This window comes from Alosa sapidissima, chromosome 24 (genome assembly GCF_018492685.1).
Source record: "Alosa sapidissima isolate fAloSap1 chromosome 24, fAloSap1.pri, whole genome shotgun sequence".
NCBI classification, from domain to species: domain Eukaryota; kingdom Metazoa; phylum Chordata; class Actinopteri; order Clupeiformes; family Clupeidae; genus Alosa; species Alosa sapidissima.
This window is the reverse complement of record NC_055980.1, coordinates 15,914,553-15,942,052: the sequence shown is the minus strand read 5'-3', so window position 1 is coordinate 15,942,052 and position 27,500 is coordinate 15,914,553. Positions and strand designations below refer to the sequence as shown.

The 27,500-nt window shown below is 45.0% G+C and overlaps 2 protein-coding genes across 2 annotated transcripts in view; both read left to right on the top strand.

Moving 5' to 3' along the window:
* LOC121700725 (BTB/POZ domain-containing protein 17) overlaps positions 1–2,237 on the top strand; it is a 6,936-nt gene extending 4,699 nt beyond the window's left edge. The window contains exon 3 of the mRNA XM_042083927.1: positions 595–2,237. Within this exon, the coding sequence (XP_041939861.1) occupies positions 595–1,675 (1,081 nt within the window). The 3' untranslated portion in view covers positions 1,676–2,237. The remainder of the gene's footprint in view (positions 1–594) is intronic.
* Positions 2,238–2,579: 342 nt separating this feature from the next.
* Positions 2,580–27,500, top strand: part of map2k6 (mitogen-activated protein kinase kinase 6) — a 30,806-nt gene continuing 5,885 nt past the window's right edge. Inside the window, exons 1-8 of the mRNA XM_042082050.1 lie at positions 2,580–2,940; positions 13,886–13,952; positions 14,939–14,987; positions 16,461–16,574; positions 17,600–17,719; positions 18,513–18,629; positions 21,211–21,262; positions 21,613–21,740. Coding sequence (XP_041937984.1) covers positions 2,856–2,940; positions 13,886–13,952; positions 14,939–14,987; positions 16,461–16,574; positions 17,600–17,719; positions 18,513–18,629; positions 21,211–21,262; positions 21,613–21,740 — 732 coding nt within the window. The 5' untranslated portion in view covers positions 2,580–2,855. The remainder of the gene's footprint in view (positions 2,941–13,885; positions 13,953–14,938; positions 14,988–16,460; positions 16,575–17,599; positions 17,720–18,512; positions 18,630–21,210; positions 21,263–21,612; positions 21,741–27,500) is intronic.

The following is a 27,500-nucleotide window of genomic DNA, read 5'->3' as shown; positions in this document are numbered from 1 at the left end:
AATCTTCACCAGAGCCAGCGGCCATCTTGTTCTCTGTAATGATTGTGCTTTTATGCAGTTGATTTCACTCCTTAGTCATGCTTACTAATGTGAGAAGATTCTGATTAGTAACATTGTTTTGATTAAGCCACTCAGGACATTTACTAATAATAGCATTAAACTACTGCACTACTACAGATACTGATCCTGATAAGAGAATGGTAGAAGGTATTGCTAAATATAAATATATTATAAATAATGTGGCTTGCATTATCCCACTCCAGACTCACACTATATACTATATGCTATTATAATGCTGTTATCCTTTATCCTATAATAATTTCTATTATCTAAATATATTATCGAAGTATTTTCGTACTTTAGACTAGTCGTATAGCCACTGTGAAACAGTAGCCTACTATAATGGTAGATTAATAGTATTGTTGAACCAACAAGGCTTCTTGGCTGACTTCAGGCACACTTACATGGAGACAAGGATAAAGTTATACAAGTAAAATCGGCAACCAGTTTCAGCCCTCTAGGCCTTCCTCAGAGTGTGGTTTGTCCAGGTTAGTAATGTCCACTCTCCTCCCCTCTTCTGCTGCCCCTGTCCAGATACCTGTACTGCGGTGAGATCGCTGTCCGTGTGGACCAGGCCACCACCTTGCATCGCCTGGCCACCAAGTACAATGTGACGGTCCTGCGGCAGGGCCTGAGCCAGTACATGAGCGAGAACCTGGCGGGCGACCCTCCGCGCAGCGGACGCGCAGTCAGCTGGTACGAGTACGCCGAGCGCTCAGGCGACGAGGCGCTGCGTGACAGCTGCCTGCAGTACCTGACGTGGAACCTGTCGTCGGTGCTGCGCAGCCGCGAGTGGCCGAGCGTGAGCGCCCCCTTGCTGTTGACTCTGCTGCAGCGCTCTGACCTGGTGCTGCAGAGCGAGCTGGAGCTGTTCGAGGCCGTGGAGACCTGGCTGGCGAGGCAGAAGCCGGACGGGCTGACCGCTGAGAACGCGCTGCGCTCGATCCGCTACGCCATGATGGCACCGCGCGAGCTCTTCCAGCTGCAGCGGGAGTCGCGGGCCCTCCGCCGCTACGGCGAGTCGGTGCGCGACCTGCTCTACATGTCCTATCAGTTCCACTCGGCGTCGCCGCTGCAGCTGGCCAAGTTCTTCGACGTCAACTGCAGCCTGTTCACGCCGCGCAACTACCTGGCGTCGGCGTGGGGCGCGCCATGGGTCATCAGCAACCCGGCGCGCGATGACCGCAGCGCCAGCTTCCAGACGCAGCTGGGCCCCAGCGGACACGACGCGGGCAAGCGCGTCACCTGGAACGCGCTCTTCTCGCCACGCTGGCTGCCACTGAGCCTGCGGCCGGCGTTCGGCGAGCAGGGCTCCATGCAGCCGCCGCCGAGGCCCGACGTCGGACGTCCGCGCATCATCGTCACCCCGGCAACGTCCAGCGCCGACATGGCCGGCGTGAGCTTCCAGAAGACGCTGCTGGTGGTGGTGCGGTGGCAGGGGAAGATGGTGGTGCGCCACGTCTACAACTTCCACCAGAGCACGGAGGAGATCGGCGACTTCCTGGCCGGCACCGATCTCCAACGCCGCAGCTCTGAGTACCTCACCAATGGCTCACTCCATCTGCACATCATCGTCAAGCCGCTCTACCAAAGCCTCATCGCACCCAAGCAGTGACCAGTCACTGATTCACACCACACCACACCGCACCGCACGCCCCACATTGCCCAACTCAACACAATGCAACCCAAATCTCCACCCACGGTGGCCTAGTTTGGTTAGTAATAACATTGTTCCTCAATAGGTATGACACTCATATCACAAAATTGTTCATTTCTGAAAAAGGGACACTCAGTTGTAACACAAAATAATAACCATGTATTCAATACGCCCCACCCCACCCCTATTCCAAACACAAAGTGATTCACCCAAAGATTTAAAATGAACAAGGGCTGGTTGGTGGATTCATTAATGTTGAGCCAAAATTGATAGTAAATCAAGTAGCCTGATACACACTACAGTAGACTGACAGTTTATAGCCAGTGAAACACACTGCCAGTGATAGCCCAGCCATACAGGCCTATAGGCCACAACTTATTTTATGTTGAGACTAACTTTGACAATTATGGTTCTAGGTGCTATGTTTTATAATATCTCTATGCGGATTACATTTCATGCTTTATTAATTGAATAACGTGTCATATTTTCCATATGTTTACAAATTAGAAGTAGGCTAGGTTTAGTTTTAGATGATGAATGCACAAATGGCCTCCCTACATGTCTATGTCAATTGTCAACCTTTTTTTTTACTTTTGAGAGATAGCAAATAATTGAATTATGGATGTTTTTTTCCAGATGTGTCTGTGTTGCTGTACCATAATTTCAGACTGCAATAAAATAAGCTAATACAACTATTGTTGTTCATTGTGATTCAGATAATATTACAACACATACACACGTTCTTTATCACTCTTCGACCTTATCTTTCATCAATGAAGGAATCAAGTTCGAAACGCAATGATGGTGTAAGCCGACCTTCAAAGACTACGAATCCCATTGTCCTTTGCGCGTCGTGCAGGAAGAACGTTAGCTCGCAGGGGCTCACACTGATCCAAGTTAGGAGCTCTCAGCTGCTAGCCTTGGCCCATCATGTAAGGGCTGCTGAGCTTTCTTTGCAGAGCAATTGCAAAAAATCCCCCGTTTCCAGGCAGATTTGCACGGTGTGCAATTCGAATTTCATTCTTTGCACGGAAGCAAGCGGACCACACGTCTAAATAGCCCAAGTGCATGCGAATCCGGGCTTGGGTTTTGCACCTTTGTTGCAAAGCAAGCCCGCTGAAGCTCCAGCGCGAGGGAGATGGAGGGAGGGAGTGAGAGAGAAGGCAGAGTCTTTTGTGCTTCCCCTCCCCCCCACAACAGCAAAGGGGAAATGTCTAAGGGAGGTAAGTATATTAACGCGATCTGTGCAATCCCGCTGAAATGCAGTCGGTGCTGCATTCTTTGCAAAGTGCATTACTGCAGGATAGGCTCGCCCAATGCATTTCAAAGTTTGATGGTTTGAAAGGGTCAGTTGCATTTCCTGTGTAAAGGAGATCTCTCCGTTTGCAGAGTTCCTGGTGAGACGATGCTCCCCGGAGTTGTACATATATGCTAGACGTTATTTGCATTCTTGTTCAACCCGGATTGTTGAGAAAGCTATTTCACCGTCTTTGCGGCTTCGGGAGCTACGAAGCAGCGAAATTCGATTGTGCAATGCCAACATGGTCCTCTTTGCAGAAAAGAACATTTCAGAGCAAAATATAGCCCTGTAGTTCTGTGTCGATTGTGCAAAATTGTGATTATGCATTCGTCAATTCCTTGTATTTTGCAAACAAGGTGCGTGTTTTTTTGGTGTAAAGTTTGCTCGTCAATCGTGACTACGTCGTTGCCGGAGAAACATGACATGACCCCACGTCCAGTTGCACACTATCAAGAAAACGCCGCTGGAAAATTACGCCGAAGTTCTGACATTTTTATTAGTTGCAGTTTCAGTGTCACTGCACGCAATGGAAAATTATTAAGATGCTTTGTCAACTTAGCTTTGTTCATGGTGCAATACGCGGGTATAAGTTGCAAAAATAAAAAGCTAAATATAGGGTTGTTGCGAACGTCTGGTGACAAACAGTTCAAGGAACAGAGCAATCGTCAGTTGAAAAGGACCCTCCTAACATAGACCTTGGAAAGCGAAATCGCTGCCAACCAGCACCAATCGTGTGTCCTTTTCACCAAAAGCACGCGATCGGAGCACTGCGTGTGACTACGTAGCTTGGTGACATATTATTAAGGAGCGGAATTCACGCTTCTCATACTTAAGATGTGTGTGTGGTATACAATTTTATTCTTGCGCAACTTGCTGTGCTTGCAGTATTCCTAAGTGTTTTTTCGCACCACAGGCCTAATTGACGTAACAGTGCTTATGAATCTTAACCACGCACTGTTCGGCCTCTGGTAGCTATAGCTATTTGATACGGCTACAGGACATGCCAGTCCACACGGTAACCATGTCTCCTAACAAGTAAATATGGTATAAAGAACTCGCCCAGTGGAGGAAGTTTGTCCTTATTATGGGTGGACAGTCGTGGTAGCATTTAAGCTCAGCGATAGCCCTGGCTGTTTTGTGTCCGAGAGGAGACCACAGGTGACACACCTGTAATTGTTGAACTCAAAGTTTGCCCGAGGTCCCCTCTCACGGACAGCGCGCAGGAACCCATGTAAAACATTGTTGTTTAGGGCGTGGACATAGCTGGACGAATGCTGTGTTTACACAGTGTGCAGGGGACTTCCGTCAACCTGGCGATGGCGATTGCAGAAGTGCAAACGCATGTCAGTTTCGAGTCCTGGTAAGATTATTACAGATTATTACAGACCCCTGGACACATTGTGTTAAAATCTGGAAGTGCAAAGTCATTTTGTATCCAATCCAGTGGTGCACTTCGTCCCAGTTTAGAGCCATGATCAGGAGGCCTTGCCAAATTATCTGAAAATGATTACATGCCCAGAAACTCTGAAATTGGCCATAACAAATTGATGTTTCCGACGTGAACAGATCTGATTTTAATGGATAAGTGTTCCTTGTGTTCTTTATTTGTCATGTTCTCTGTGCATGTTTTTTGTTTGTTTTTATTTTTGCTTGTGGGGAACTGTAGGACATAATGTGTGCCATTTTGGGATTTTTTGGGATTCTGTGCACTGTTCAACAGGCCCGATGTGTATTGCCTGACTGCTACCTCGCAGTTGCCCACTCTCCTCGTGGCGTGGTGGCCCCCTGACCTCATGCTCGCGCGTGTGCGCCTGGTTTGCATGCAAATGGCCCCTCCCGATCTCAGATTCCTAAATCTGCTGCTCTGGGGGGCCCAATTGTTGTCGGCCTTCCAGCCCCATATAGTGTTTTCTGCTGCAGTAACAGCAGAAATGTTTGGCACACACTTCGGCTGGTGATCCAGTGGATGCACCCCTCTCTCTCTCTCTCTCTCTCTCTCTCTCTCCCTCTCTCTCTTTTCCTCTCTTTTTCTCTTGCACTCTCTTTTATCTCACTGTGTATCTCTTTCACATTAGAGAGCTGTAATAATGCCTGACCTTCCCTGTGTTTTAAGCGAACGCTCAACTAATGGCAAGACGAAGCAAGCACTGCCGAGCCTATGTCCGGCAGACGGGATGCTTCTACCCCTCAAGTCAGTTGGTGGGGCGGGCTGACAGATAGGTAGCCAGGCAGGCAGTCAGGAGTTGTGCAGGGTAATATACTGCATGTGGACAGAGGTGGGGACGTGCGCGAGGGTGTTAAGAGGCCCCAGCAGAACGTAAGTCCCAAGAGGGGGAGGGAGACAGAGAGGGAGGGATAGAGGGAGGGAGGGAGGGAGAGGAAGGCTTTGGAGTGCAAGACGGAAGATGAGAAGAGCATAAATCCACTCGCAGCAGTCAACTTTCACATAGGCTTCAGATCTTCGTTCCCCAAAGACACCTGTACATTCTGCTGGGCTGTGGTCTACTACCAGTGTACAGAGGGCACCCTGGTCTGGGGGGGGGGGGGGGGGGGGGGTTGGGGGAGCAGGGCGAATGTCGGCACTCCCGATGGCCCTGGCTGCACGTCTGACAGCGATAGCGCTCAGCAACTCCCGGTTCTCACAGTCCTCCTTCCTTGCAGCCGGAAGAGCCGAAAGATGAATTGCCTTTTTATGTTGCCATCCGCTCTCTCTCTCCTTCTCCCCCCCTCTCTCTCCATCTCTCTCTCTCTCATTTTATCTTCCTGTCTTCCCTCTCGCACGGTGCCCTACTTAAACTGAAATCCATGGGCCCCCCTCTGCATGCACAATAACGCACACGCACACACACACCCGACGGCTGCGGTTCCCAAGTTAATAGTGTGTCAGCGAGTCCAGGGGGCTCAGTCCAGCGACGCGCACTCTGTTTCCGGGGTGGGGGGGGGGGTGTTCGTCGCTGCGGCAGCCTCCGCTGCACGCAATAAATAGCTCACTGTTGCCATCATCCCCCGCCTGACTTTGAGAGGTGCATTTGATACTTAAGTGCCGTGCGAATGGGACTCCCACTCTTACCCCCCCCCCCCCCCCCCCTTGACGCACACGCTCATTCTAACCGAGAGACGGGTGTACACAGGAAGTAGGCACTCTCCAGTGACGAGTGCTTCCTGTCCAAAAACGATCACCACAAGTTAATAAAAAAAATATATTGAAAAATTGAAATGCAGTCCGCCAACAGCCTTGACTGTAAGCGTGCGTAACAGATTTGGAGAGGGGGGGGGGCTCTAGTGTGCACTCCCCGGCATGTTTCGAATAAGCAATGTTCACAGGTCAGTTGCCTCGCACTGGATCAGACACTCCGTGGTCTTGTCTTCCGTGCCTTCCTGGTGTGGTCATGTTTGGCAACGGGGCTAGTTTATGGCCAGTTGTAAAGCGGGGGAAAATAGCTACTGTGAATCCAGAACACTAACTGAGCTGCTAATGGGAGCTTGTCATGCAGGTGGCTGCCATCTTGAAACATCCACGGCAAAGCACCTGCTGTTTTGTGTGTGTGTGTGGGGGGGGGGTCTAAAATTGTCGTGTCTCACACTAGAAGGTTGTTTTTTTCTTGCCGTGTACGAAATATGTCACATAGTCCACTTAGCACCCAAACAGGGAGTCTGGGAAGGTCAGTGCATTCAGAGATTGGGTGTCAACAGGTTGACATCTAATCCTGACTGATATTCTCCCCCTGTAACCCAACAGCGTTGCACACACATACGCACAAACACACACACACACACTCCCAGACAGATAGACAGTATTGCACGCACATACGCACATGCACGCATGCACAGACACACAGGCACTAACAGACACTCACACACACTCTCCCAGACAGACAGACAGACAGACAGACAGACACTTGCACACCAGTAACCCCCATGCCAGAACACTGCCCTGTGAAGGACTCTCTGCCAAGCCCAACACACAACAGGCTTTTCTGGGACATCCTGTGAGTGTACTTCCAGAGTCTGGGTACATGCTCACACTTTGCACTACCCGCCCGTATCAGATTCGCACAACTTTTTGAAATCGTGTTTTGGTGTTTTTGTCTTGCGTCGGCTGACTTGACTTAACATTGCCATGTCGCAAATGAATCTGGGCTTGGGTTGGTCGATTGGTAGTGATACCCCAACTGGCACACTGTGCATCGGGGGTTTCTGAGTGGTGTTTTTGTGTGGCAAAGGCGGGCGCAAAGAGGGCAGTGCTCTGCCATGACCCCGAAGATGATACCTGATGGGCATGCCCGCTCACCCCCCCCCCCCCCCCCCCCCCCCCACCCCTTGTGAGGAGTGTCATCTAAGTCGAACAGCCGCCACAGGAAGAGCAGTGGGCAAGGGGTGACCACACCGTTCCCAAAGGAGAGAAGAATCCCCCCCTCCTCACCTCCTAACAGCTGTAGCCCAAAGGATCTGCCATCTTTGGAAGTGTAGAATATCTCACAGACTGCCAGAGCGGTCAGAAGAGCCCTAACAGCCGTGGGGCTCGACGGGCTATTTTCATCTCCAGTTTGCATGCTGTCTCTCTCTCTTTCTCTCTCTCTCCCCCCCACACTCTCTATATCTCTCTCCCTCTCTCTCGATCTGCTGCTTGCGCACTCAGGCATTCTTTCCTTGTGTGCTGCTGCATCTTTTTCCATCTCTCCATGTCACTGTATTTTTCTCCCTTCTCTCTCTCCCTCCCTCCCTCTCTCTCTCTCTCTCTCTCTCTCTCTCTCTCTCTCTCTCTCTCTCTCTCTCTCTCTCTCTCATGCTCTTTCTCTCCCTCCTGCTCTCTACACCTCCACCTCCCCACCTCCTTATATCATTTGTCCTTTGACATTCTCCACCCCGGTCCCCCATATGTTTGACCCCCCCCCCCCCCCTCGCTCTCTCGGTCTGATTCATCCTTCCTCCTCCGGCTCACTGAAATTCCATTGAGGAACTCTCGGCATTGTTGGCATTCCAGCCCACGAGGACATGGGTGGGATCGGGAAAGGGACGACAACGGGGCACGCTGCACGCTTGGGAGTCGCCAGGGCAACGGGCGGACGTCCCAGGTCACCGCGGCCCCTCAGATTAACGGGGTCTGTTCTCCCATGATCGCTGAAGGTCTTCCGGACACACACTTATTTGTTTCCTGTTGGACCCCCCCCACACACACACACACACACACACACACACACCACCCCCCACCCCCCACCCCCGAAGAGGAGGCACTGTGTCCTCAGAAATGGCATATTCTGGCATTTCCTTCTCATAACTATGTATCTCTTCCAGGCTTCTGATGGTTTACATCAGACATGTGGACTCGAGTCACATGACTTGGACTCGAGTCAGACTCGAGTCATGATTTTAATGACTTCAGACTTGACTTGATAAAATTCGGCATGACTTGCGACTCGACTTGGACTTGAATACTATTCACTCGAGACTTGACTCGGACTTTGCCTCTTTGACTTGTGACGACTTGACATGTCTCGAGTCAAAAACTAAATTTCCTGATCGTGGACCAGTCACCCCAGAGATGCTTTCCCTCCGCGACTAAAAAAAAAAAAAATAGCGGAGACAAGCGGCCAGTCCAGAGCACAGTTCAGTGCTGCCGCTACCCCCACATGCGTTACGCACTGTGTGTAGGGCACCAAGAGACAGAGAAACGACCAACATTTAGCTAATAACTAGTAGCTTTACTGCAAACTGATTTGCACTCTTGTTAGAGAACGTTTACAATGTCAAAATGCACCAACAGCATGTTACATAAAGATGATACTTTTCGAGTCCTCTCCATTAAGATCCAACTTGAACTTATGCTAGCCTACTCCATTTAATTGAGAACACCATCTAAGCACGCACGAGAGGGAGAGAAAACGAGTGGCAGGTTCCAGCTGGCTTGTCATTGTTGATGATGATTGATATTTTCTTTTAAATATAAGAAACGTATAAAAGGAAATCATGAAGGCAACAAATACGAGATTAGGGGAAATTGCGGATTTATCCGGTTCTCACTACTGTTATAAACTATGAGATCCAGGTCACTATGACATAGGCTGCACTCACTGTGATTTGGAAAGTGGACAAGAATATGAAGAGTTGTCTTTGCCTTTGTTTAATGGAAATGGTGAGTCTTGAAGTAGGCCTATTCAATAATTTGTTTACATGAAGCACATTGATATGCCGATTGAAACGCATTCCACTCAGCTAGCTAGGTGGCTACTGGCTACCAGGCTCATAATTCACATTTAATTGCAAACAGAAAATGTCAAGCAAGCATCATGTCATACATGCATCTATTTCCAAAGGAATGAAAGCTGTTTGTGCCAACTTAATATAATGCTTATCATTGTTAATATTGTGCTATTCATGTGGCACAAACAATGTTTGAGTTTGTGGACTAGCCATAGGAATGGAGCTGGTAAAAAAAAGATCATGAGAATGTGTGGACAGTGGCACACAATGGGCTTAAAGTGACAGTGCACCATTTACAAATGAGATAAACAGCATCAAATGTGTAGTATTTCTTAAGAAATGAATACTTTAAAACAAAATTACTGTGTCATTATTATCTTTTAAATAATATAAAAGTGTTGACCTTGGCTTCCCTTATGAGTCGCCACTGGCAGACAGCCTAATAAATTGTTTGCAGGCAAATCTGTGGCCTAGCGCAGTGAAATGCCATCAGTCAAATTATTACTCATCCTTACAGTGGGCTCCGAAATTTGGAAAAACAATATTTTTATTTGTCATGTAGCTATCCGTTTTGTACAGATTACTCAGGTATGCACATGTGTATATTGTATGCGCATGCATATATCGTAAAAGATTTCAAGACAGAAACATTGAACATATTTTAATCTGTATTTATAAAAAAAAATTCTGTGGATTAGATGGAAGTGTTAAAATTATGATCGATAGTCTAATAATGCCATTATTAAGTGAAGAGTACCTGATGACTTGTTCAGGACTTGAAAAAGATTGGGACTTGGACTTGGACTCGACTTGGCTTTGATGAGACTTGGACTTGGACTCGACTTGCCCTTCTCTGTATTTACTTGGGACTTGACTTGGACTTGAGTGCTAAGACTTGGGACTTACTTGTGACTTGCCAAACAGTGACTTGGTCCCACCTCTGGTTTACATACAGTATAAGACCACCGCACCGCTGTAAACAGGGAAGAACCTAGTTATGTCGGAAAAGAGTTGAAAAATGCTGTTTTGGAAACAAAACGTGTTCTGTGCCGTTTTCATTGCTGCTTAGCTCAGCAAAAAAAAAAAAAAAAACATGCAAACAAACAAAAAGAGCCGAGTCATTGTTCCAAGGTCATATGGAATTGTTGAATGTAACGTTACCTGTGTGTAAAGACAGAAAAAACAGGGCTTCAGCACTACAGCTGTTAAAATATTTGATGCTGGTGTCTTGGAGTTATTCCTGAAACCATGCGCTATTGGCTGAGGTCAGACAATGCAACACGTTGGCTGTTTTTCCTGCCATGCACTTGAGTTATATAATCCATTGATGGCGTGCGGTTTGGTGCCCCCCCTCTTTCTCTCTCTCTCACACTCGTTCTCTCTCTCTCCCCCTCTTTCACTCACTTGGGATAGGGGGAGCAGGGGGCTTTGTGTTTTGGTCATTTATTGCCATAGGAACAGAAGTTGTTTTAGCTCAGCGGCAAGTTTAAAGCGCATGTGTTGCGTGTGTGTGTGTGCATGTGTGTGTGTTTATACTTGTTGATGTATTGTGGTGTGCAGAAGTTAGATTACCATTTTTAGGGCTGATTCCGGGCCTTTGATGACTGGTTACTGAATGATTTCAGAGGCATTACTGCTGAATGTAGTGGTGTGTGTGTGTGTGTGTGTGTGTGTTTTCACACAGACGGTCTGTGTACTCATTCCTCCCCCATATAATTGACAGTTTCCCCAGCAGTATGTGCCAGTGTTTGCATATGAAATCTAAACCAGTGTATAGGTGTGTGTGTGTGCACGCGTGCGTCCATGCATCTGGTGCTTCTATGACTGCATGTACTCATCAGTAACTTTAAGTGAGTGTCTCAGGTGAAGTGTATACTATTATGCTGAGCGTCTCAGGTGAAGTGTATACTATACTATGCTGAGCGTCTCAGGTGAAGTGTATACTATGCGTGCGTGCGTCTGCCGTTTTTTTTGCGTCAGGGTGCTCTGCTTGCGTAGTACACTGAGGTAGCTTGAGCTGACACCACTCTGCCTGCCTGCCTGCCTGCCTGCCGCCACCAGAGCATGTCTGGACCTGTCCAGTTCTGTGCAGGCCGTCTGCAGACCCTGCAGAATTCCAGCCTGCTCAGGGACGGCTACGTGAGGGTAGCTCACGTACACTGTGAGCTGTGAGGTCCCTAAAACACTTACGTTCACGATCACATACATATACTTGCACTCTCTAGATATGCACATACTGTATGCTTATGAAACGATGATGCACACAAACACTCTCTCTCGCTTTCTCTCTCTCTCTCTCCCGCCCTCACACACACACACACAATCTTCACATACTGCCGCTGCCTGGATGCAGTGGTTTTCACCAAACGGGCCCCGGGCAGCCACACACCAGTTTCATCCAGCTGCATGCCGTCCTACTCCCCCCTCTGCCCATTCAGTCATTTGCATAGAGCTGACTGGATACCAGTGCACACACAGCCCCTGTTGCTCGTGTGTGTGTGTCTGTCTGTCTGTCTGTGTGTGGGTGTGTGTGTGTGTGATCTCCAGGGAGCAAAACTGCTCTTAGCATTTCAAGGAAGCTGAGTTACCTCCTTTGTGGTTTGACTTTAATGAAGTTTGTTTGCCTGCCCCACAGAAATGTACTCTAATTATAAGTAATACTTTGCTGATATTGAACGTCATCCTTGTGTGTAAATGAAGAAATAACTTTATGATGATTGTGTATTTTGTCATACTTGAAGCTATGATCACCACCCCTTACAAGTTTATTTTTTTAATATGTTGCAGGCAGGTTTTTTATTGAAATGTAGCGTCACACCACATTACTCAATTCACATTGTGAACTAATATAACCGCATTCACGTCACAATGCTAAAGCTCCAAGTCAATGAAAGTTGTCCAGCTGTTAATGATGTGCGCCTCGTTGGGAACCATGGTCATCAAACAAATTTAGGATTCCAATTCCAATTCATAGAATTCGGCTCGATTCATGGCCTTTTGACGGTGCACAAGTAGGGGTGTGCCTCCCGAGATAAGTGACCAGCTGAATACGACCCTTTTCAGTAGCACTTCAGAGTGTGTGTCGGCTTTCTGACGGCCATTGTAGCCTGTGTCAGCGCTTTGTGCAAGGGTCCCAAGCCCAAGTTCCCCACTAGAACAAAGCAATGTGAAGTTTGACACCTGAGCATAGTGTAGCCACCTCGCTAGCCTTGTATGCAAATCTCTCATTTGTGTGTGTGTGTGTGTGCGTGCGGTGTGAGTTTCCACTCCTTTCCGCCGGACGGGTGATTTATTTTTTTTGGGAAGACATGGCGGTGCAGAACCTGTTCAGAGGTGTGGTGCCCCTGGGAGGCAATCTGTTGCTTGCAGCGCTCATCGCGTGTTTTGCATAGACATGGATTTGGATGTGGTGCTGGTTGGGTGGGTGGTGGTGAGCGAGCGCTTGTCAGAGCTAATCAATGTTGGTGAACATCTAATCTAGCGAGTAAACCAAAAGGGTGTGGGCAGTGGTGTAGTCTAGTTAGCTATACTGATATGGTGATGCTTTTTAAGAGGGTATACTGCGTAGTCCTGCGTATCACGTAGACTACACCACTGGGTGTGGGAGGTGGGAGGGTGGTGTTGACGTAGATAGTCAAATGGTATTTGTAACTTTAACCATTGTGGGGTTTTTTTGGGTGTGTGCATGTGGGTGTGTGTGTGTCGGGGGTAATAACTTGAAGGTGACTCTTGAGATAGTCTCTGTTGCTTCAGATGATTCAGCATTGGAGTGAATCCAGCCACAGGGCGTGACCACGTGCACTCAGCACACACACACACAGATACCACACACACACTTACTTCATCTTTCTGTCATTTACTTCTCTCTCTCTCTCTCACCCACACGCTTACACAAACACTCACATTAGTTAGTTCACATTCCTCCGTCCTGCGATTCTCCTGTCAGGCTCTCTTAAGTGTCTTCTGAAGCGTGGAGCTCGGCAGTTTCAGCCAGGTGCATCCCTGACGTGCCGCCAGGTGCACCCCTGACGTGCCGCCTTGTGTGTTTTTTTTTTTTTTTTTTTTTTTGTGGTCGTCTTTCCTCTCACCTTTCCCCTCATTCTTGCGTCGTGCCGTGCTTGTCTCCACGGCAACCCTTCCCACCACTCTCCTGTTGCTGTGCCAATAGAGGCGGGGCGAGATGCTTGTTGTCGGGGCGTGACCAGGTGTGTGTCCAGCGGGTGTTGGGAGGCTCCGGGCCTCGAGTCAGACGGGGCTGAGCACGCACCCAGAGGTGCCCACCTGTCCCCACCCTCTCTCTCTCGGGGCTGTGCCCCGAACTCCGTCAGTAGGAGCTGGAGCCTGGACAACTCTCCAGTCGTAAGTGACCACCACCGCGCTCGCGAACCCTCCGTCTATTCATTCGTCCGTTTGTCCAGAGACGTGCCTCATTTCTGTACAGCTTTCGGTGGTTGTGTTGTTAAACTGAATTTCAGTGTAGATATGGGTCAGGTATTTTTTTTTTTTTTGTGTTGGGGGGGGTAGTTGCAAAATAATTCTTCAGAATTGTTGTGGTGCTGCTGTTGAGAGACTCCTTTTCTCCGGAGAGAAGAACCTCATAGTTGGCTTGTCCAGTCTTGTCTCGTGCTGCCCACTGGTTCCTAACTCCCTGTTTGTGTTGTTTGCAGGTAAGAAGCCAAAGCCGGCGCTCAGGCTGTCTAAGGAGGTGTTTGAGCAACCTGCCCCGGCAGCCGCGTAAGAACCCTTTACCACCCACCTCTGCGCTTCTCTGTCACTTCATCTATCCATCACTCTATCTATCCATCACTCTATCTATCCATCACTCTATCCATCACTCTATCCATCACTCTATCTATCACTCTATCTATCACTCTATCTATCACTCTATCTATCAATCACTCTATCTATCTATCACTCTATCTATCTATCACTCTATCTATCCATCACTCTATCTATCCATCACTCTATCCATCACTCTATCTATCAATCACTCTATCTATCACTCTATATCTATAGTGCCATCTACCTCTCCTTATATTTTTGTTTGTGTAACAATGAGATTAAATGATCTGGTACTGTGTAGGCTATATCTTAAATATAGCTGCCTGTCTCTCTCTCTCTCTCTCTCTCTCCTGTGCTTTACACATTTCTCTCTTCATTTATCCTCTTTATTTTCTCTTTCACACTTCTCTTCTGTCTTCATTCTTCATCTCTCACTCTCTCTCTCTCTTTTCTTCTCCTTATCTTCATTCTCATCTTTTTCCATTTGGCTCTGAGTATTTTCTCACCCTATCTTTTTTATCTCACTAACCATCTTGTTAGTTGGTTAGTTGGACAGTTCCTGTGGTACTGTCACATGCCCTCATCCTTTACACAGATATGCCACTGAAACAGCAGTGGCAAGCTGCACCATTCAGACCACTAGACTCTGCTTCTCCTGCTCTGTCTCTGTGTGTGTGTTTGTGTGTGTGTGTGTGTGGGGGGGGGGGGGGGGTGTAGGGGTGGTAAAGTTGAGTTATATATATATTGCCGCTGGAGCACATCTTATGAGTATAATATCATAAGTTCATCTCACCTCGGGTCCCCTGTGGGAAATGAGTCATAATTAGAGATTATCCAAGGCGGCTCTTTTTTATTTTTTTAATATGGGATTAATCTGTACTTATGAGTGTAATTACTTGTGCTTTCTCAACTAAGGAGTGATACTGTTGCCTTTGCAGACCTCCCAGAGATTTGGACTCCAAAGCCTGTGTGACGATTGGAGAAAAGGTAAGGGAACGGTCTACAGGGTCTTTTTTCCCCTCTTTACAGAGTGTGCTGTGGTTTTTAATACTATTTTAATCATACTATGGTTTGTAAAATCAGTGGATAAGATGCAGTTTCTAGATGGAAATGTACGTCCATTCTTGGATTCAAGTTTCAGAGTATTTAATGCTCCAGAAATGTTCTCGTGTAATTAATGATTCATTTCATTTATATATTTATTTACTCATTAGATTTAAGATTTCTCTCATTTCCCTTTTTTCTCCTTATCTGCAAGCCTGGTTAAATTCAGTGACCCCCCCCCCCCCCCCACCCCCACCCCCCCAGGCCATAAAGAATGCATGACTTCACATTATGGCCTGGACTGAATGTTGCTGATTACAGACAGACAGGAATGTGCTATTTACTGCCTTTTTAGGCTGTAAAAATATTTAGTTTCAACTCATCAAATCGCTGGAATTTTCCATTTGTACCAGAGCCAACAACATTTCTTGGCCTTTTTTCCTATTGGTTATTGTTTGCTGTCAAATTGACCCTCCTGAGGTGAAGGTAAACTTGATTGGGATTTTGCACTGCTGACACAATGATTAGCAGGTAGAGCGAAGAGATTTGTTCATTCATCAGGTTTTGGTTCGTTGGTCTTGGGCTCTCAACCTGAGCTCTCCACTAATCTCAATTACTAAATATTAAAACACAATTTGAGAATTGATTAAATCAGATTTAGATTGTTGTTGTTGTTGTTGTTGTTGTTATTATTATTATTATTATTATTATTATTATTATTATTATTATTATTATTGTTATATATTTGTTTTTATTCTTTATTTATTTCTCTTTTTTTTATGGAATGCCATTTTAAGTACCATCATCATATGCTTACGTTTCAGGCTTATTATTGCTACTACTTATATTGTATTAATGCTTTGCCAATTGAATTTAAACTGTTTTTTATATGTTATTTTTATAAGTAGACATTAATCATCAGTCTTCGGTTCTCATTCTTATTCTTACAGCTACGGTACAGTGGTTAGGTGTATGGTGTATAAGCCAGTCCATTTGCTGAAAGACTTAGTCACGTTCAGTTTCTCTCCTCCCTCTCATCCTCCTTTCAGTCTGTCTCAGTGCATCTGTCTCTCTCTCTCTCTATCTTTCTCTCTCTTCTCCAGGGAGTTGAAACTGATCTGTACAGCTGCACACTGCTGAGTCTATCTGACGCCTATCTGACGTCTGGGTTAACTCTCCCTGTTCTCTCTCCCTCTCTCTCTCTCTGTCTCTCTCTCTCTCTCTCTCTCTCTCTCCACTCGTTCTTCCTTTTCTTGTCACTTACTCACTGTCTCGCTCTCGCGTTCTCACTCTCACTTTCTACTGATGTTCACCCACTCACACCTTCCTCTCGTCACCTACGCTTTCTCTGATTCTCTCTCTCCCTCCCTCCCTACCTCTCTCTCTCTCTCTCTCTTTCTCTGTGTCATTGTGCAGAACTTTGAGGTGAAGGCCGATGACCTGGAGGAGATTGGCGAGCTGGGCCGTGGGGCGTACGGCGTGGTGACCAAGATGCGGCACGTGCCCAGTGGCACCATCATGGCAGTGAAGGTACGATTGCCTACAACTCCCATGGTGCCCCCTCATCCACTTCTTATCGATAGACCCCTGAAGATTGCCTGCAAAAAGGACCCTTTGCCCATAGGAGGAGATCCAGGTACCATCTTTGCCCATCCGGATCTCCTTATATGGGCGAAGATGGCAGCTTTGGATCCTTTTTGTAAGTGAACTTCAGAGGTCTATGATGCAAGACAAAGCGTGAAGAACAGGAAGTAGGTAATGCATCCTTGTTGCCACGGCTGCACATCTTTAAATGGTTTAACCAGCCCTGTTCTGCACTGTGTGTTCCAACATAGATGATGACTGTGAGCATCAGGGGCTTCCAGAGTGTTGTGAGTGTTATGGATAGGCTTTGCCACAGCAGGGACACTTTCCCCTCATTGCATCACTATCTTTCGTGGTGACTGGTTTCAAGTGCAAGTTAATTGAACCAGTTTCTTGATATAAAGGCACAGTTGGGCTAACTATGGTGGAAAACTATGGTGGCAGCTGCTAACAGGTGAAAAAAACACATTGCTGAATTCGGCATTTACTAGACATGTTTATTATCTATTAGTTGAGCATTAGTCTGCGCAGGTCTAGGTCTGCATTCTTATAACCCAAGGAATAAATGATGTTATGGTGAAAGAAAAAAAAGGAATAAAGAAATTCAGAAGGAATCGGAATGTGCTGAGTGACATTCTTTCTCTACGGGGCCTTTACGAATCCCGAGTACTACAGGTGGCACATTTGTGACTGCTATAAGCTAATAGACCTCTGAAGGTCGTCCACAAAAAGGACACAAAAGCTGCCATTTTTGCCTATATGAGGAGATCCGGAAGATGTTTGTAGGCGAAATTCAGAGATCTATTGTGCATTGTAGTTGAATCTCGCGTCATGCTGTGTAATGTGAAATAGGCTTTGTTCTCGAACAGCCATTGTGGGAAATCCCCTACCTATAGCACACGGAATTGGACACCTTTGCTGTGTATGTCTGAAATCCATCCATGGTTCCCTCCGTTTCTTGTACACCACAGAGGATCCGGGCGACGGTGAACACGCAGGAGCAGAAGCGTCTGCTGATGGACCTGGACATCTCCATGAGGACGGTGGACTGTTTCTACACAGTCACTTTTTATGGGGCACTTTTCAGAGAGGTGCAGACCTACACACACACACACACACACACACACACACACACACACACACACTCACCTCACTCACCTCACTCACACACACACACACACACGCACACACACACACAGGTTTCAACACAATATACAGATGAGCACAGATCTAGCTTGGCAGAGCATGCAGCAAATAGCACATATCAAGCAGTGCTGCAGTCCTCCTCTCTGTTTCAATGTGTCTGTAAGTATGAGAAAGTTAAGGGCACATGTTTGGTAGAAATAAGATACTGTGATTACCGTACGATTTTCCAAAACAAACATGCAAAGTCATACCTGCACATAATCTGTGCATGATTGCATGTTCTCTTCTAACTAGTGTTCTTGGCCTATGTAGTTGTACTTTCTCTAAAGCAAGTGTATTGATCTAATGTGCAATACTTGCAGTTTCGTCTTGACTAGAGTTGGTGTCATTTCACAGTGAATGCATTTTTATTCACACTTGGTGAATGTAGGTGAGTGGCGCAAAGGCTGCTGTGGTTTAGACAAGGAAACGCACAACCAGAAAGCCGGGGGATTTCCGGATACTTCTGATTCTCCTGTATTCCACAGGATATCCTACCGCAGCCACAGAGGGGAGAAAACACACTTCCTGTTTGTCAAAGTGTGTGTGTGTGTGTGTGTGTGTGTGTGTGTGTGTGTGTGTGTGTGTGTGTGTGTGGAATGTGGTGTAACCTTCTCCTATTTTCTCACCCATCTCTTCTCCCACCCCCCCCTCTTTACCTCTGTCCACCCTCCCACCCTGCGTGCGTTTGGTTGCCAGGGTGATGTGTGGATCTGTATGGAGCTGATGGACACGTCCCTGGACAAGTTCTACAAGCTGGTCATCGAGAAGCACATGACCATACCAGAGGACATCTTGGGCAAGATCGCCGTATCTGTAAGTGGAAGTGCTCCCTCGGGGGTGGGAGGGTTGAGAGGTTGAGACCTGCATGCGTCAGCAGAGGAAACCACATGCGCTAAACACTCCAAAGCCCATCAACTACTTTCATTTCAACTCACTCTGTATCTGTGTGAAACGAAGAGAGAGGGTCATTTTATTGAAGTGATGTGTGTGTGTCAGAGGAGGCTCCTTCATTGAGGAAAGGGAGGAACACCCTCCCTAAAATTTTAGAGAAAAATCAAAAATATATAAAGTGAATTACTAATCTGATAAATTACTGAACTCTTTGAATGAACAAAAAAAATTGTTCCCCTAGGTCAAAATGCCAACAGCACCCCCTATCGCAAAAATTACTATATGGAGGAGCTTCCTCCTCAAGCCCCTCATTGAAGTCCATTATAAACGCCTCAGACCCCAGCGGCTTGTGAATTTCGTGGTTTTCAATGGCAAGGGAGGAAGCTCCTCCGTTTGAGTGGGCGGGTCTAGCCAGAGGCTCTGGAATTTAGCGCCAACGGTGAACCAATGAGCAGCTAGCTGCTCTGCAAGAACGTTATCTGCGGCCGGTCTTGTTTTATTGCTCGTGAAATAAAGAGTACAATGGAATCAGAGGACATTGTCCATCTTTTATACATCCAACTACAGTGCGAAGGTTAGGATCAAAGCAGCAGGAAGACCAGTTCCAAAATTCATAAAACAATATCATGTTACAAATAATCACATTTAAGGTATATTTTTTAAATGGTAAATAGTTACATGGTTTTATAAAACATGTGTCTATTTTTAGTATAATAAACTTTTCTGCAAATGTATTACATCGAGCAAAACCTCCAGACTTTCCATAATTTTGAACATCTGGAAAACAGTATTTCATAATTAGACCTACATATCTTTCCTGACTTCCCAGACCTACATTTAAATTTATTTACATGTATTAATTGAGCAGACACTATGATCCAAAGTGACTTATATATTTAAATTATATTATAAAGTCCATTGTCCCTGGAGCAATTTGGGGTTAAGTGCCTTGCTCAAATGCACAATGATGGAAGCCAAGAATTGAACCCACAACTTTTCTGGCTACTGCATGCTAGCCTAGCTCCTTAGGTCAGACCACCCTTGAGAATGTCAGAACATCTTTTATAACACAACATTACCAGTTAAAATACTACATAGTACATACTGCTGCTTTAAATGTGTCTGGGTAGGCGGCCTACGTACTCTATTGTTCACATATGCCACCAACACCATCACAACCTCACATTTGCCACCAACACCAATCAAGTGCATCTTCCTTCCTCCGTTATTTTTATAACCACCAGCCACCACTGTGTGTGTGTGTGTGTGTGTGTGTGTGTGTGTGTGTGTGTGTGTGTGTGTGTGTGTGTGTGTGTGTGTGTGTGTGTGTGTGGTGAGGGGTGGTGGTGTATTATGTGAGCGTCTTTAGTAGGGTGTGTGTGTGTAGGCCCAATGAGTTTTCATAAATAGCCTATGTGTTTTCAGTGTCTGACAAGAGCAATGAATTATGTTAATACAACTAACTTCAGTTCATCTTAAAGAGAGCGTTCACACCAAGTTTTCTGAGCTGGCAACAAAACACTGAAGTTGCAGGTGGAGAGAGGCCTTGTACTTGAATTATTATGCAGTTAGCATGATATGGTCTAAAATGACAAGGATATTGTTTATCGCAGTATTTTCAAAAATGCATAGTGCAGCAAACAAATGTGTGTGTGTGTGTGTGAGCTAGGAAGAGAGTACAAGTCTGTGTTTGACTTGAGTGAGCAAATTGGATTGTAAGTTTGTTACAGGCCGGCTACACCAGGCAGGTAACTAAAGATTTTATTCAGGTTCCATTTGCGGAACGTATGCTGCAACAGTTAGCCTCCTGTATAATCAGTGAAACGGGCTACACTAGACGTGATAGTGAGGCGGACATTCAGAAAAATTAGACCAGTCTTCTAAAATTATTTTAAGTTCCGCAATCGGAGCCCTTCAATTGCACACCTGGTATAAACCAACAGTTATGCTGCGATCCAGTTGTCCAAAGGGCTCTTCTTACGAGTAGTAAGTTGACCGAAAAACAAGTTGCACAAAATTGCACGACGGCACACCCACCCTAAAGTCATCTGAAGACAATCGGTCCCGTACAAATCAAAGGACCCCCAGTTCGCTGTGAGTTCTTACGACAAGGACGTTACATAATTTCACAAGTTACGGGTTGTCACAACGTACAATAGGAACGCACGGTTAGCTCCGAGGGAATATGTATCTTTGTCCGACACTCAAGTTCTCAGACCAACCCCTTCTGGCAATCTTCACACTCGCATTTGCAGGTGGCAAGATGAGAGCTTGTTAGAAAGAGACAAGGTTGCACCTAGAGAGGTGTGTGTGTGTGTGTGTGTGTCAGATGTACTGAGATGTATTGAGACTTACTCAGGTAGTCTATCTATAGTTCACTATAAAGTTTTATACTTTTCTTTCTTTCTTTCTTTCTTTCTTTCTTTCTTTCTTTCTTTCTTGCTGTCTTTCTCACTCTCACAGGACGTGGAGTATTACATGTGTTATTTTTCTTCCTCTGTAGATTGTGAAAGCATTGGAGCATCTCCACAGCAATCTGTCGGTCATCCACAGAGGTGGGAGCTGCCATCTTCTTTTCTCTTCTGTCTGCATCTCTCTTTTTCTGTCTCTCGTTTTCCTTTTGTAACAATGCAAGTACTTTTTTTATTAAAACATTAATTAAAAAAATCATGTCATTCTACATTTCCTTTTTCCCCCCCATTAAGACTTATGGTATTTTTTTGAGGGCTTGTCTTTGCTGTTTTTTTTTTTTTTCTTTTTTTCTTTTTCTCTTTTTTCTTCCCATTTCTCCTCTTTTCTGCTCTTTCACTTCTTTTCTTGTCCTTAACTCTTCCTTGTCAGCCCATTTTCTTTTGTTGCTGCCTGACTCACTCTGCCCTACATTATCTTCCTCTTCCTCCTCCAGACGTGAAGCCCTCCAATGTGCTCATCAACACCCAGGGCCAGGTGAAGATGTGTGACTTCGGCATCAGCGGCTACCTCGTAGACTCGGTGGCCAAGACCATGGACGCCGGCTGCAAGCCCTACATGGCGGTAATATTCGTCCGTCCGTCCTACCAGTGTCTGTTACACAAATATAGAAAACGTCATAAATAAATCGCATGTAGTGTTGTCACGATACCAAAATTATGACTTCGATACGATACCTGCCATAAATATCACGATGCTCGATACTGAAACGATACTACAGCGAAATCCTAAGATATCTGGAAAAGAAAGGACTCATACCTCCTCCAAGTGTATTGAGTCATTTGTGTTGAATTCGGTGCACTTTTGTAGTGTGCAGGTCAATTCTGGGTTCTAAACTTCCTACATAATTATTATTTTTATAGTCAGTAAAATAGTAGGCCTACTTTGTGTGATTAAGTCCTTTATTTTTTGTTATAGTTAATTTACATTGTGTTGTGTTTTGCCAATAAAGTAGCTTTAAATAGCCAAACTAGGCTAGATCAAGGTCAGTGTTGAAATTACTGCATGCAAATCACTGAATGCTATGCAGAGGGGCCTAATCTTTAGGCCATCTGATGTACAGTATTCCCTAGGCCTTCCCGTGTTCATGGGATTTCTTTGACAGTTGCAAAGGGAAAAATGTGAGGATAGTCGTCTTTGCGCCCAGTGTACAAGTACGACGTTCCAACCACTCGGGTCTCTCACTCACGTCAGATAGGCCTACACCATTACCTGTTGCAATAAGTCTGTGTGCATTCCTACTACATAACATGATTTGCTACCACGTAACAATAAGCCGCTATTATTATTAGGACTCAACACGCTTTGGTGGTATTATATGCTGTGGGCTTTAATTAGCGCATTTCGGGTAGCCTATCCTACATCTGGGCATATTCGTTAACCTGTCGTTCTTTGAACAAAAATGTTGGGATATGTCTGCGAGGTGTTTAGCCAAGTTCAATGCGTAGCCTACTGCTTTTAAATGACGTTGAAACATATTTCACAAACGGGCCTCTGTGTACCTGATGGCTTGCCTTCACTATTTGCGATGTATCCGAAATAGTTGCAGATTTCACTTCACCTTTTGTTTTATCCACAAGGCCGAGGACGGTCGGCAAAGAACTACTCTATGTTGACGTTGGCTGCGCACTCACTCACTCACTCAGAGCTGCCTGCTTGACACGCCCACTTGCCTAGATGCGTGCAAGGAGTAGTGAGAGCAGCAGTTCACGCAGACACAGAACGTTAATAAAAAGTATCGATTCTAAAAACGTCGGAAATCGCATCGTTTTTTGTGTGAAGGCATCGTGATACCTTTTTAGTATCGATACACCATGCAACACTAATCGCATGGCAGTGTTTTATGCAAGTAATACAAAAACAAAATGTGCATTGACCGCAATTGTGTATTCTATTTTAAAATACTTCATAGTGTCACAAAATATCTTTCCAAGTGGTTCCCTGTGTCAAGCATTTTTACCCTTTTTTAGGGAGCCTGCTAGTCTAAATAACTTTCCAAGTGGTTCCCTGTGTCAAGCATTTTTGGGGAGCCTGCTAGTCTAAGGTTTGCGGTATTCATCTTGAGCCGGCCTTACATTGTACGATTTTGGAGTGATTTCACAGTCGGCGACTAAATTTCCAAAGTCGGACAAAAATCGAGACGTGGCGTGCTTCCGTCAACTAGATTGTTGAGTGTAAGGTGTCAATCTTAGTGGTTTTAAGTCAGTCGGAGTCAGTCTTTTTCTAGTTTTGCCGTTACGACAGTATCAAACATATTATCGCAAGTCTTTTAGTGGTGGCTCATGCAAATAGTGACGTGAAGAATGTAAAGGCCAATAGTGACCTCGCTCCAACACCAAACAGGAAGGGGCAAAGTAGGCGACAGCTGTAGCCTATTCATGGGTTTCATCAGAGAATGTCTAATAAGGGGAGAACCTTCACTCTCGGAACGCTTCCGGTGTGGTACTGCATCTAGGGGCACTCAGAATGAATGGAGGTCTATGGAGCAGTACCCCTCAAAATCCACTTTTCTCGGGATATAATTTTTTTTCAAGTAATTTGAATATTGTATTCGAAAGGGGAGGCAAAGACAATACACTTGGTTGAGTATTATATTTTTTAAAGTCACTTAATTGTTCTAAAAAGCCTTTCAAACGTGTCAATGACGTCATTCATTAGTATGATCATAGCATAGCATAGCATCAATGCTAGCATGTTATGGGCAACAACGACCCATTCTGTAAGAAAACGAAAGGACATGACTCCCGGATTATTTCACTTTTGATTGATAATCCATATCCATTTTGCGAAAAATCAAATCAAATCTGAGGGTTTCAGTTGTTAAATAGGTGAAAACAATAAATGTAGCCATGTAGCTCCATAGGACCCCATGTATTTTGGACTCGCCCGCGATCGCCATCTAGGTGAACTCTGGTGAACTGCAGCCAAATTCGGTTTGTATGGGATTAATAGAGAGTGGGGAGGCTGTCCGTAGACGGGCTCTGGTTTCATCAAGTCCCTTGCCACAGGTGCATTAATCAAGCACCATGCAGTCTGAAGTGTTTCCCCTACTATGTATTTAGCAGAAGCGCAGCGCCACCGCTGGATTTTTAGCGGCACTGCAAAATTTTCACATGATCAGTAATGTCACGACATTTAGGCCTACATTGTAAAAGCACAATAGCCAACGTCATTGTTGAAATTGTTTTCTGAAAGTCATGAATAAATTCAGTGCATCAAATCCTGGCTTAGCCTCTCATTATTCAGGATATGTAGGCTACATAAAGGTTACCTTTCAGGCGATCCCTGCAGCAGCCCATAGCCTACTATACGTTCTGAAGTAGCCTAGGTAGTAGCTTCGCTAACATTACGGCTACAGCCTAGCAGGTTCAACTAGCCTACACACCCCACACAGATGTCACAAAGCATATCAGGTGAACGAGTGAAATCTAAGCTTTCCAATGGAATGCTGTGATAAATGGGTTGCGAGAATATTAACATTGAACGTACATGAAATTGAATCATATTTGCATTCTGCACACAGCTCTATGCACCCATTGCTCTCTGTGAAATATCTGACGAATTCTTCCCTTATCACATTGCAAACCATGTATCACAATAAGCAGCAGACCTTACCGAATATGAGGATATAAAGAATGTCTCTGTACAGTAAGCGGTTCCTGAGTAATCCGGTTTTGAAATTGCAACACATTTCTGCATGGTCTCCAAGATAGGGCAGGAATTATAACATATTCTAAAGTAGACTATTATTTCAGTACATTTTTGTAAATTGCTTAACCACAGAGTATCCCACCATCATGGTTCTTATATGGCCAGATTCCAGACAATCCCTCTTACACGGATATGAATATATATATCTACTGGGATGTTTGACATCAATGCAATGCAATGCAATCTTATGTAAAGTCTGACATAAGACATGCAAATATGCATGATATATCACATAACTCTTTCCCAGAAATGGGTAGCCCAGACAAAGAAGATAAGACCGTCCTGAAATAGGAAGATATAGCATCTATAGATGGCCATTACATTACAATTAGATTAACTAGCTGAACAACACAGGTGACCACTTCTGCATAATTTCATGGAGTGCTGAAATGTAGCCTACACTACACTGGTTGTGAACTTATTGCAGTATCATCAGAACTATTCCACCTGTGTGTGTATGGGTAAAATTCTGAAGTGCAAAATAGTTTAAGCTACAGCAGAAATATTTTCATCCATACATGTAGATAAAAAATAAGCAAGTCTAACCTCTGAATTTCTTTGCAAAGTGCACCAGATTGATGCATTTAAACGTTAAAATATTCAAATATTCCTGGGAGTGCATGCCCCCAGACCACCCAACCGTGGCTTGATTACAACTTTGTTCACAAAACATTCTAGGGGAAACACTGGTCTGCATTCATATTCTAGGTGCTTGATTTTATACACCTGTGGCAAGGGACCTGATGAAATTAATGTTATTTTGTTTCTTATTATTAGTCGGCTATTCCATGTGACTGAACAACTCTATATCGGTTAGGGATGTCACACATTAAACAATGCTGCAGAAACACAGAAATATGACTTTGATATGAATAGGCCGTCATATGAGTTCCTGTTGATATCTAGTGCACGATGGGAAATAATTTAAAGGAATGTAGTTGCAGTCTTGTAATCAGTGACCCTGCAAGATCCCTAGTCGTTGCAAAATCATAGTCTTTTGACTAGTCTGTGACTTAAAAACTCGATGACTTGTCTTTTCATGTGAGAGGGTCTGAGTCTCTCAATTTTTTTTCCAAATCTTTGCAAAGTCTTTCAGTGCAAGGAGGGCTTTAGCCTCAGAACTGTAGTGAGAGTAATTCTCAAGTTTAGCTTGAAAGAGCTCTCTAGTTGGACAGAGGACAGACATCGCTATAGGAAAACATGAGGGTAGTCACGAATACTCATGCAATACCCACTAAAGGTCATCACACATTACACATAAGTACTATAAGATTCCTATAGTTCTTGTACGTCCCCTGTACGTTCTTCTGTGATTCTTTGTTGGTGGAAGGATTTATCTAATGCTCATCATTATAGTGACAGTCTTGGTATCTTCAAAAAGCATCTAAAAGGCTCACTCACTTCCACGTCTGGCGCAATTGTTCTTTTTGCATTTTGTAGTCCACTTTGAGTCCATCCATGCACAGTCTGCCCCTTGTAGTTTAGTGGCAGTGCATACTTTTCCATGCGGTCAGAAACAATGTGAGCGTATTCAGATGTCCCCACATAGCCACGCGTACACCCTGAATGACAACAGTTACGTCACTCAAACCCTAACAAACCCTTGTGTGCTCACAAAATATAACAATGGTCAAAGAGCATTTATCTAATGACCCCTAAGTCCCTTTGGATGATAAAATGCACTGCTTCCTTCAATTCTAATGTAAAACCAGCAACTGGAGTTTAATCTGGATTCAGCTTGGCATAGCATACCGCTCTGGATTTGGGTAATGTTATTCTTACGTTGACTGAAACGGATTACTGAATGGAGCTTCCAGTTTGAATGGTCGTGGCATGGCAAATATGCTGTGCCCCTCTCTATTTGTCTGTAATCGGGAACAGACTGGCTTTTATGAGCCGCACACAGTGAGCCATTCTCACACACACACACACACACACACACACGCACGCACACTAAGCCACACATTCTCACACACATACACACACAAACACATTTGAATGTTGAACTTTAGGCTTTACAAGAAAGCACATTCATTAAGTCCAGGCCAAAGGATGTGTGTCATGCAGAGAACGCACAATTGTGTATTTACACAATGTCCATTTACTTGAAGAACTTAAAGAAGTAAATGAGGAGAAAAATACTACGTATGTGTGTGTGTGTGTGTGTCTGTGTCTGTGTCTGTGTCTGTCTATGTATGTCTGTGTTAGGCCTGTCACAATGACTATTTTTGTTGGATCAAATATTGTCCCAGAAAATATTGTGATAAGAAACGTTCTCATTTTAGACCATTTTATGGGATTGATATAGACTAATGTCACTGTAACCACACAGTAATGCAAGTACAAGGCCTCTTTCCATCTGCAGCTGCAGGTTTTTGTACCCAGTTTAGGATGTGATGGTAATGTTTCGGAAAACTAAAGTTAGTTGTATTACTGTGTTTCGTTGTCAGAGTGTTAACATGGACTATTTATGGAAAGATATCAACTACTACTCAAGAGAAGAGAAAGGTTCAAGAAGTTCAAGTTCAAGAAGTTCAAGAGAAGGCATAATATATTTACACAAATTATTCTTTTAGTAGGCACTTTAGCAGCATACATGCACATATTAATTTG